The 11,886-nt window shown below is 59.9% G+C and overlaps 1 protein-coding gene across 1 annotated transcript; it reads left to right on the top strand.

The window, feature by feature from the left end:
- Window positions 1-8,895: 8,895 nt before the first annotated feature.
- Window positions 8,896-10,021, top strand: LBX1 (ladybird homeobox 1). Its single transcript, XM_059821518.1, has 2 exons — window positions 8,896-9,220; window positions 9,519-10,021. Exons 1-2 carry the CDS (start codon window positions 8,896-8,898, stop codon window positions 10,019-10,021), a joined length of 828 nt encoding a protein of 275 aa, XP_059677501.1.
- Window positions 10,022-11,886: the final 1,865 nt, after the last annotated feature.

The following is an 11,886-nucleotide window of genomic DNA, read 5'->3' on the forward strand; positions in this document are numbered from 1 at the left end:
CGGTTGGAAAAGACCTGTAAGATCATCAAGTCCAACCTGGACTTTCGAGCAGAAAATCACGGGATTTAAAGCGCAGGCGAGGGGCTGCGCCTGGAAAGTTATCCCGCGGTTTGGGATAGACCGAATCAGCCCCTCCTCGGCTGCTTTCCCGTCTCCGAAGCGGCAGCGAGCCCCAGGGTCCCCCCCCAGCTCCCTCACTGAGGGGCGAGAGCCGCGGGAGCGCGGCGGGGGGGCGCGGGCGGGGCGGCGCACTGCGCGCTCGGCGTCCTCCCTCTAGCGGCTGCGGCCCCGCCGGAGCGCGCCGCTCCCCCCGGGAGGGACCCTGCGGGCGCCGGGCGCTGAGCCGTATTCCTCCTTCCGCACCGGGCCCCGCAAGGCTCACACCCTGGCCCGCCACAGGCCTCTCAAGCCAGCCCCAGCCTCTCCCGGCGGGGGGGGATGCCCACACCAGCCGGCCCCGTTGCACGCCCCAGACTGCGTTATTTCTACCGATTGCGGTTTTAGCACCTCCCTGTCTGGGTCTTGCTCAGCCCCCTTAGCTCTTACTAAGGTCCTCGTTAAGTTCCTCACACTAACGATGGCAGATGCAGGGAACCTGACTGGTTTTGCCACGTGCAAGCAGAATCCAGAGCCACGTGCTGCCGCCTGTTTGGCGTTAGCGAAGACCCGCTTTCCACACCTGTAAAAAGCAGCAGAACTAAATAGACCCCGAGGTGATTTCAAGCAGAAAAACGGGAGAAATCTTGAGGCTGTTCGCTACACATGCTTTACTCGGTGCCCAGAAAAAAAGCCCAGGCAGTAAAGTTCCACCATTGCAAGCAGTTGTACACCAGCTGGAAAAGACCCCGGGTGCCAGGCAGGAGGACGTGGGAATTTGGTGCCACAGGATGTCACGAACCAAACAAAACAGAGAAGGGAGACAGACAGGACCCCAGGATGCTCAGAGGTGGAATCACGAAAGATGAGGCATTTTTTTAGTGATATTAAACCTCAGAGTTCAGAGTCCGAATCATTTTCCAAAGAGCGGGAATTAGGGAAATGCCTAACAGGAAAGAGGGTTTTTTCACCCCAGCCTCCTGCAGGAAGCTCTTCTCTCTCTCTCTCTCTCTCTCTCCATCGTACCAGCATGCAGCACTGGAGACAGGGAGACAGCCTGATCCGACAGTGGTCGGTACAGAAATGCTGCAAGCTGACAGCAGCTATTACACAGGATGCGAAATGCCAGCCACCATTACAGGATGCTAAAAGTACCCATAGAAAGAGCCATGCCTGATTCAAGCCCATCTGAGGGATGTGTCTAAGGTTCCTGGGGCAAAACGCAGAATAAAATAAAGAGGTGTAAAGCGTCCCGTCAGAGGCGTCTGCTGGCCATGGCCAAGCTGTTGGGGAAAGGTCACTTTTCGAGGCAGGTCTGAGATGGCCCCAAGCAGGACGCAGAGAGCAGCTTGGAACAGAAGAGAGGTGCCGCAAAGCCCTGTGTCCAGCAGCAAGGGCCGGGAGAGGTTTGAGAATCATATTGTGAACCGCTGCCATGGATGGAGGCCACAAGAGTGCAGGAGTATGGGCTGGCCCTTGGTGAGAGAAACAGGGGGATAGAGAAGAGGAAAGCTGTGATAGCCTGGCTGTGTCTGGGGGGATGCATCTGCTGGTAAATGCTGCTGCAGTTTGGAAGGAAAAGAACAAGGAGCATCTGCAGCCTTGCAAACTCATCTCACATGTGGGTTGAAAGACAAGGGAAGTGCTGTTTGACCCTGCCTCTAGCTGCTACCCCCTTCCTAACAGGACCTGAGAGCGGCAAGGAGACCAAACACCGCAAGCCTAAGGGATGGATTTTAGGGACACTTTTCTTTCCAGCAGCACTTGTCTGAGCTTGGAGAGGTCCCACAAGGTCAGACAGGGTAGGATGCAAAAAAGGAGGGATGGAGAAACAGGAGCGCTGAAAGAAAGAAGTGAGAGGTAGGGAGGAGCAGCCTTGCAGCACACAAAGTTGGAAGAGATCATGGCCAAACTCTGGCTTCACATCTCAGCGCTGCTTTTGCAAGGAGTGGAAATATTAGTTTTTAATTAATTTTCTTACTGCAGTTGTTGGAAGAGGAGGAGGGAGGGGGATCACCTTCAAAAAAGAAATACAAATAACTGCTTTAACAGGAAACTTTTGCTGCTGTAATTTATTGGAAGGCGAAATGAGCTCCGATTACATTATCCACCCGCACTGTGCTGGCAACGCGTACTTCGGATATTGCGCTATAATCCAATGACTGCTCCTGAATTATTAACACCAAGTTGTTATTAGAAGAAGTTGCCTGGCTTATTTCCGCCATTCTCCCCCCCACTCCCTTTATTAAGTTTCAATTGATTCCCCACACCTCCTCCTGCCCCCCAAAAATGAGCCCTCGCCTCCCCGGCTCCTTCATAGCTGCCACAAACGTTACTTGCATTTGGCAGCCTGGTGAATTATTCACGCGTGCCGGGAGCGGCGGAGATATTACAGGTCTCGGAGGAGCCAGCGCGGCTCGGCTGTCGCAGCCCCGGGCGGCTGTGTCGTCGTCCCACACATCCCCCCCCGTCCAACAAAGTTTTGTCGGGCCCCGAGTCCAGAGCGGGGTTGCAGGGCAGGGGGGCATCCTGCGGGCAGCCCCTCCGCCGCTCCTCTCCCGGGTGAAGCGAGGGAGCACCCCGGGCCCGGGCCGAGGCGGACGTAACCCCGGGGCACCCCCAGCCCAGCCCCGCGGGGCCCAGAGGTGACAGTGAAACCCACCGCTGCGCGCTATTTCCAGCCGCCCTCGGGCGCAGCTGCGCGGCGCGGGCGCTGCCTGTCTCCGCCTCCCCTGCGCCCATCCCCGCGGTCTCAGGGCGAGCTCCGGTCCCCATCTCCAGGCTCTTCCCTGCAGCCGACGGCGGCTGGAGAGGCGTTTGTGGCTGCACCCCGTCCCAAAACGAGAGTGACCCAGGAGACAGACAGGGTCTGAACAGAGGGTCGGGGCTGCGCTGATCCCCTCCGACGGGTCTTCGCCGCTTGCCCCGCGGCCCGGCCTTGCCTCTCCCGGTGTTGGGACGGGGCAGGGAGGGCCCGAGAGCTGCTAAATCTCTGCGCCCACAGAGCCTGGCACGGCCGGGAGGCCTGAAACACCCCCGGCCGGCTCCGTCCCACCTCCCTGCCCTCCAGGAGGGTCCTGCAGATTGCATTTATCGAAGTATTTAATTTTTTTTCTTAAATAAAATAATCAAAATCAAGTTCTCGCCTTGCCTGGAGCTGGGACAGGCACCTCCCGGCTGTTCTTCCCGGGGAGCCCGCGTTCAACTGGGTTTCTTGCACTAGAAATTAAAATACTGGAGTTTAAAAAAATAAAAATACGTTCAGATGCTCCTATTTCCCTTTCCTTCTCGGAAACCCCTGCGGCGGCCGCAGGAGGACCCTGTCCCCGCGGGGAAACCGGGGGTCTGGCTGGGGAGCCCTGGAGCCCCGTCTGGGAGCGGCGGGAGGTACGAGGCTGCTGAGCCCCGCGTTTGTGTCCCGCAGCAGCCCAGATCGGCTCTCTAGCCCCGCCAAACCCCGGGGGAACGCCGAAAACCCGCCAGAAGTGGTGGCTCGGGAGGGTCCCCAACCATGCTAAGATGAGAGGGGACGTGCTGGCCCCCGACATTTGGGGTGAGAACATCCCCGCCGCCCTGCCCCGCCGTGGGAAACGCTCCTCACGGACCCCCGCAGCAGCTGATCCGCCTCGGGAGTTACTTTTCATTTGTGCTTTACACCGGCTTGCGGGGGGACGGGCTCCCCAATTTTCCTGGCACCCCGCCGGGGAGCACCCCCGCTTACACCGGCCCAGGGGCTCACTCAAATTTTGGCTCATCCCCCCTCTCCCGGCACGGCGGCGGGAGGCGGTCCGGGCACCGCCGTGCCCAGCTCCGCTCCGCGGGGGCTTTTGGGGGGAAAACAAATCGGCCCCGGGAGCGGCCAGTGGGTGCCCGGACCCTGCAGCTCCGCCGGCCCCGGCGCCGCTGGGTCGCCCCGGGAGTTCGTTTGCAAACGAAAAAGCCCCGGGAAAAGGCGGAGAGCCGGGCACTGCGCTGCCTGCCCACCCGGGGGGGGGGGGGGGCTGCTCCCCGCTCCCCCGCTTCTGGACGGGTTTCTGGGGGAGGCGGATTTCGTCCCTGCCCGGCCCCGCACCTCTGCCCAAGCCCCCCGAGGGAACAGCGCTCCTCCGCTTTTCTCGGCCGGGGAAAGGCCGGGGCTTCGCGGGGAGGGTGCGCTCCAGCCGGGCCGGGCCGGGCGCGCTGCCCCTGGCCCCGGCTCCCCGGGCGGGTGCGGGCACTTGGGTCAGATTTATTTTTGGTGTAGCGAAGTTTTTCCCCCGCATGGAGCTGGTTGCGAGGGGAGGAGGGAGCGGGCGATAGCTGTGAAACGACCTCCAGAGCTGTGCTCAGCCGGGGGATTTCTCCCCAGCCCCGCAGTGTCCCCCGGCCCCCCGACGCCCCGACCCCAGCAGAGCCGGGAGCCGGCGGGCGTCCAGCTCGGGGCGGTTGTTTTCCAAGGGGAGCAACGACGAGCAGCGCCCGGCGGCGGCGGGGACAGGGGACACCTGTGGGTGCATTTTACCGGCAGCTTTGCAAGAGAGGGCTGGGACAGGGACCTCGGACCCCGCCGCGGCTCTCCCTCCTCCGGGCTCCACGGCGGGTCCCACCGGGCTCTCTCCGCCTCTCGGCAGCCGCAGCCCCAAACTTGGGGGGTGCTTAAAGACAAAAATAACAGTTACTTCCTAGGTTCCCGGCTCGGTGCGGGATGCTGTGCCAGGACCCGGCGCTCGCTGTCAGCTAGAGGACACGGAGTTTTGCTCCTCTCCGCGCTGCTAACAGGGAGCGGCAGCATGTTTAGACCACTTAAACTGCGCAGACATAACTGGGAGCCATGCACGGCTCAGCTATGCCGGGAAAGGAGGTGTCATTTGTACGCAGTTACTTTGGTGATCAACACTTGAATGATTTATGCCGCCTGCTTGAATTATATTCCTGTGACATTTTCCTGGACAAAAGTGGCCCGCGGACAGCCAAGGCCGGGCAGCCCCGGCAGCGCCCTGCCGCTGCCTGCGCTGCCCGGGACGGCTCCCGGGGGAGGGCAGCCACGCCGACACCCCGAAATCCGGCTCAGGAGGCGGCGAGGGGAGACGCCTCCAGAGATGCTACTCATAGCCAGAGGGATTTTTTGCTCCCCCCTGAGTAGTTTCCGATTCAGCGGTAGTTTTCTGCTCCGTGGAGGAGGAAAGGCCGCTGCTTTACTTGCTTTTCTTCCCCGGTGAAAGGCAGGGACCCGGAGCGACACGTCCCCGACGGCTCCGGGGGACCCCCTCATCCATCCCCGGGTACAGCGAGGGGCCGCCGTTCCCTCCAGCCCTGCTCCTCTCCCTGCCTCTCGGCAGGGGACCGGCACAAACTTTTCCTGCCTGCACCCAGGAGGGGATCAGTGCCGGGTCCCCCCTCAGAGGGGCTGGAGCTGGCAGAAGGAAAGGGGGGGGGATGAAAAGATTCGATTGAGGGTGTTTTTCCCCAAACGACCTCGAAGCTGGGAGACACGACCCGCAGCTGCCTCCCGGCGGGACGGGCAGAAGAAGAGCCCGGCGGAATGCGAAGTTTCGTGGCGGCGGCCAGAGCCGGCCCCGGGTGCCCCCGGTGCCCCCTTGCTCCCCGGGGGCCTCCAAGGACAGAGAGTTGCGACCGGACCTGCCGTGGGGCACCGAGGGTCCCTAATTCGGGTCTGGGTGCCAAGCGGGCTGCCAAAAAAAAAAAAAAAATTAAAATAATTAAATTTCGAGGTGTGCGGAGGGGGAATGCTGAGCTCTTCCCTAAGCCGGGGCGGGGGCAATCCAGCCTGCCCCTCCTCTGATTTTTGGCCACCCCCGGAGGGCAGAGAGGGAGTCGTTTGCGGGGAGCAAGTTGCAGCGAAGGCAAAGGGAGCACAGGGAAAACAAAACCAAACCCACCAAAGGCGCCACCGAGCAGCCGAGAGCGCAGCGGAGAGGGGTCGGGCGAACCCCGCCGGGACAGCCACAGAGCGCTGGGGGGGGTCGGGGCGTCCGGGACTCGCCCCCTTCCCTCTCGGACACCCCCTTTCTCAACGAGGTGCTATGTTGAGGGGGGCGCTGGGCAGAGGGGCAGGGGGCAGGCCTGGAGCCACCGGGCCGAGCTGCTCATGCAAAGCATGAACCCGGCTATCCCCTGGCAGGCAGCGGTCCAGGCAAACGAGGAAGGGTACCCCTGTGCCGGGGAGCCTGTCCTGAGGCCGCTGCCCGCCCCCCCGGGCTCTGCCCCTACCAGGGAGCCAAAAAAAAAGCGGGGTGCATTTAAAGCCCTGTCCCCCCGTGCAGGCAAAGGAAGGGGAGATGCGGGCTGGGGGGACAACAGGGGATCATGAACGGTTTGCGGGGCTTCAGTGTGTCTGGCGCAGTTTTGCCCCTGCCCTGAGCGGAGCATCTGCGCTCGGGGTGGGGGCGCAAGTTGCGCCCCGGGTCTCCGCTGCGCTCCGCGGGGAAGGCGGGCCGGGCTGCAGCCTGGAGCCGGCGGCGCCTCGGCGCATCCCAACCGCCTGCCAACCCGCCCAAACTCTCACCCAGGAACCAGATTGTTTTTTTCTTTTTTTTTTTTTTTAATCTTATTTCTGTAATTATAACACCAGCATCCCCGGCTGAGTTCTCAATAAAACCCGGATCCTGACATAAAACGCCACGCTGGAAAATAATTCGAGGGGACACAAGGGAGAGGAGGAAAGTCTCTAATTGGTTAAAATATGTTTAAATCACTTCATAAAACCCAAGCAAAGCGAAGCAAATAATCCACCTAGCAAGCAAAGAAGCCGGGCGATTTAGAATCAGTGTAATTCGCTCCCCCCCCCGACCGGCTCCCCCCCAACTCCTCGCAGTATTTGATATGATGAATAACCCAATATAGGCCTTTAAAAATAGGTCACTGCATAAAGAGACTCCCAGAGAGCTATAAAAAATGGGAAGAGGGCGCTTTAAGGAGAGGAGCCATTTGCTTCTTTTGTGCTTGTTTGGTACCTAGCGGCCTGGGAGCTGCCAGCCGCCCTCCTCCTGCCCGTCAAGGTGAGGAGGGAAAGTTAGGGCCGGATCCGGCCCCGGCCTCTCCCCCTGCCCCGCCGCCCCGCGATGCGCCCGGCGGCCGCCGCCCGCCCCGTCCAGCCCCGGCCCGGCCCGGGGGCCGCGTCCCGGCCGCCCCGCGGGGAGCGTGGGGGGTGTCCCCGCGCAGGGTGGGGGCCAGGCAGTTCACCCCCCGGTTCTTGGCTTTGTCTCCGGCCCTGCGGAGTGGCGAGACCGAAGTGGGCTGGTGGCCCGGGTAAAAATAATGAGGAGCGGTTCTGGCCCCCACCGATGGCCGCGACGGGCCGGGCTGGGTTTGCTCCGAGGGTGGGGGGCGCAGGAAGCCCCGCCGCCACTGCCCCCCTCCAGAGCCGCCCGCGGGCTCCCAGCAAAAGGCCTCGGGCTGGAAACCCTCGCCGGCCCCGACACAGCGCTTTGCTGGGCGGCGGAGCCAGGCCTCTGCCTGCCCCTCTCCCCGCGCTGCCCCCGGTCGGCATCACCCGCCACCCCCGGCGCCGACGGAGCCGAAGAAGCCGCCGGCATCCTGGGAGCTATCCCGGCCCGCGCCCCGCCGCGCAGCCCCTCCGCGGGCACCCCCAGCACCGGCACCGTCCCGGGGGGGCCCTGCCCCGCCGCCGAGCTACCCCCTCCCCGGCCCCCGCAGCCCGCTCCGGCACAGGGCGGTGGGAAAGAGGAGCACGACAAATTCGGCGGAAACCTTCGGATTTTATTGGAAAGGAAAGGTCTGCCTTACCTGGAACCAGGCTCTCCCCTTCTTCCCCTCATTAAAAAAATCAAACGGCTCTGGGTAGAGCAGGAGAGAGACATTTAAAAATAAACTAGTAGCCGAAATTATCAGGAGGGAGAAATAGAAGAAAAAAAAAAATCTCGGGGGGAAGAAAAAAAAAAATATACCGCCGGGTATTTTTCGGTTTGTTTTGTTTTCGCTTATTATTATTTTTCACTATACTGTATTATCCTGATACAATAAAGGCTGGTTTGTAATGTAATTTAAAAATATATATGTCCAAACAAATAGCAGGGCCAGAATATGACAAGTGCATTCAGCATTATAATTCAACTGGGCTCCACCTCCATACCGCCTCCTAATTAATGGGTCTCCGAACTTGCAAAAGCCTGCATTGGACAGAGAGAGAGAGAGCGAGCGAGCGAGAGAGAGAGAGCGCGAAAAGTGTCATTGAAGATAATTGATTACCTCCCAATCAACAATAACTTGTTAGCAATAGTCAATTACCCCGTCTCTTCTCGCCTCTTTCCCCCTGGTCCGAGGTCTCGGTGCGAGGGCTGCTCTCCCCCTCTCCGAAGTCTGCTTTTTACATTTTTTTCTTTTTCCTTTTTTTTTTTCCTAATTATTTTTGGGGGGTATTCGCTTGTGGTGGGGGGGAGGGCAGGGAAAGTGCTGCGATTTGGGGTGTTTCTTAAAATAGCAGCTGCGAAGAGAGAGGAGAGAGCGAGCGAGCGGAGAGTGAGAGAGAGAGAGGGGGGAAAAAAAAAATCCCCGACCCAAAACCCTGGGACAAGAGGTGCGGCAGGACCACCTCTCGGCGAGGGACCGACGGCAGCTCCGCTCCCGGCCGCAGCCCGCCGCCCTGCCCGCCCTGCCCGCCGCCCGACGTGGCTCTCCCCGGGAGGACCCGGGGCTCCTCCGCCGGAGTTGGAGGTGGGCTTCAACTTCTGCTCGCTGTCTCCGCCGCCGTCACCCCGCGGTCCCGCCGGGGGCTTCTCCCCGCGGCAGCGCATCCCCGTCGCGGGTGGGGAAGGCAGCCCCGCGCGGCCCGGCCCCACCATGACTTCCAAAGAAGAACCCAAGCCCTCCTCGGGGGAAGAACGGCGGCGGAGCCCCTTGGATCACCTCCCACCGCCGGCCAACTCCAACAAGCCCCTCACCCCCTTCAGCATCGAGGACATCCTCAACAAGCCCTCGGTGCGGAGGAGTTACACCCTCTGCGGAACGGCCCACCTCCTCTCCGCCGCCGAGAAGCACCCCCCGGCCGGGCTGCCCCTCTCCGGCCGGGCGCTGCTCTCCCAGACCTCGCCCCTCTGCGCCCTGGAAGAGCTGGCCAGCAAGACCTTCAAGGGGCTGGAAGTCAGCGTGCTGCAGGCGGCCGAAGGTAAGCCCCTGGCAGAGTGGGGGGGATCCTCCCGCGGGTGGGTGCCCCGCTCCTCCCCACGGCCTTTTTCCTTCCCCCCCCCCGATCTCCCGGGGCGTCGCACGGGGCGGGATGGGGGGTCCCCGGGCGGCCGGTACCCGGCGGCATCCTCCCCGCCGCGGCCCTCGGGGTGCGGGAGCGGCGGCTCTGCCCCGCTCGCCCCCGATACCGACGGGGCAGGGGCGTGGGGTCCGGGGGGGGCCGGGGCGGGGTGGGGGGCCATGGGGAAAGCGGCGACAATCTGGCGGCTCGTCGGCAGGCAGGGACGGGATGACGATCTTCGGGCAGAGGCAAACGCCGAAGAAGCGTCGAAAGTCGCGGACGGCCTTCACCAACCACCAGATCTACGAGCTGGAGAAGCGGTTCCTCTACCAAAAATACCTGTCGCCGGCGGACCGGGACCAGATCGCCCAGCAGCTGGGGCTCACCAACGCCCAGGTCATCACCTGGTTCCAGAACCGCCGCGCCAAGCTCAAGCGAGACCTGGAGGAGATGAAGGCCGACGTGGAATCGGCCAAAAAGCTGGGCCCCAACCCCGCCGTGGACATCGTGGCCTTGGCCGAGCTGGAGCCCAGCGCCGAGGGAAGGGGCAAGGCGCGGTCCGCTTCCCCGCCGCCGCCCCCCTCCGCCGCCCGGGAGCCCGGCGCCCCGCCGCCGCCCCGCCCCGCCTCGCCCCCCACGGAGCGGCCCCGCAGCCGCCGGGACAGCGAGGAGGAGGAGGAGGAGGAGGAGGAGGACGTGGAGATCGACGTGGATGACTGAGGGGCGGCCGGCGGGCCTCCTCCCCCCCCCCCCCCCCCGCCCCGTCCCGCTCCCCCCCCCCCCCCCCCAAACCCCGACAGCTCCAAATTGGCACCCCCGGCCCGGCCCCGGCAGCGCGGCAAGGCGGCTGCTCCCCCTCGGTCGGAGCAATAAGCAATAGAAACCCACCACACACACACACAAACACAAATTAATTTAGGGTAGAGTCGATATCCCTCCGCCTGTCACATCTTCGGAATGGTGCAATTACGGACGGCTTCTGTATAAATATTTAAACGTATATATTGGATTTTTTTCCTTCCCCCTTCTTTTTGAGGTTTTGAATATTATTTCTTTTTAATAGCTATCAGTGACGATTATTTTCTCTATAAGGGAGACGCGTAAACTTGGAATAAACTCGGCTTCCAACAGATGTTTGGGTAGGCGGTTGTTTTCAAAGACTTCCGAAACGAACCACTTTAGAGGAGATTTAAGTTAGACTTAAAACGGCAACAGCAAAAATTAGCCACTTTCCTTTCCTTGCATGTTTCAGATGTGCACGAAGTAATTTTTTTTTTCCTTTTAAAAATATTTTTTTCTTTCGCAATCTTGGGAACTTGGGGATGGGTTATAATGCAAGTTGAAAAATATATACTTTCTTTTTTTCCTAGAGCATAGAGATTTGTCTCCAATGCAATTTCTGCCTCATTTTACCAATTAAAAGCTATTTTTACCATTTTCTGCTATTGTTGTGCTTTTATTAAAAAGCTGCCTTTCGTATTTTTGATATGAAGGTGGTAACAAAAAAAAAAAACGAAAATGAAAAAAAAATCCTAGAATTATTTTTTACTCTTTTTAGAATTTTTGCATGCTACGGAAATAAAAAAGGACAAATCCCAAGACCGATACATTTAAATATTACACTATAAATTTAAAAAAATGTACAGATTTAAGACCTGTTTTTGTTTGAATTGTACAAATTTTCAAAGGCCTGCTATTTAAGTTCCGATAGGGACAACGTCGCTTTATTTACTGTCTCTTAGAATTGTACAGATAGCTCTTTTTTCCGATACAATAAAATCTTTACCATTTTAATAGACTTTTAACGTCCTTCTTTGTGAACGAGGGGCCGCTCCGGTGGTCCGAGGTTGCGGCAGACTTTTCCCCCGCAGGAATCTCCCCTCCTGTTTGCATTTAAAGTTACTTTCACCGCAGTACCTGCGGGAAAATGCGGGGGAAGGAGCACACGAGCGAGAACTTTATTACTTCTTTTTTTTTTTTTTTTTTTTTGAGGTTAATGCCAGGTAGAGGTTTAGCAGAGGGAGAACCCGGCGGATCCATAAGGCGGGAGGTGCGGGGAGCGCTTCTTCGGCGCGGGGGATGCGCGGCGGCGGCGGCGGGAGCGCGGCGGGGCGAGCGGGGCCAGCGGCACCCCCGCCCGCCCCACGGCTCCCGCCTCCAGCCCGAAATTAGAGACCCGGGGGGGGGGGGAGAAAAAACAAAATAAAAATAAAGAAGAAAGACAACCCAAATCCGAGCGGAGGGGAAGGCGTTATCACGGATTTGGACAAAAGGAGCGGGGTGCGGAGCGGGGGGAGCTGCCCTCCGCCCGCCCGGCCGGACCTCCCGCTTCTGGGGGAAAGCGCTGCCTCTCCGGCACCTACGGGGGCACGAGGAGGGAAAAGGTTTCATTTCCCCCCTTCCCTTTTTTTCCGCCCCCCCCCCCCTTTATATTTTTTTTTTCCGCCAAAATTAAGGCTGTTGTGAATGTGTTTTCTCTTGGCAGCGTGACCTGCTTTTGGAGCCGAGCAACGTGCGTTTCTCCCTATTCTTTGCAAAATTTATGTGAGAAAGACAAATCTGGTGTACAGTGGCAGAGCTCGGCG

The sequence above is a fragment of the Gavia stellata genome, chromosome 9, assembly GCF_030936135.1.
Source record: "Gavia stellata isolate bGavSte3 chromosome 9, bGavSte3.hap2, whole genome shotgun sequence".
Lineage (NCBI taxonomy): Eukaryota > Metazoa > Chordata > Aves > Gaviiformes > Gaviidae > Gavia > Gavia stellata.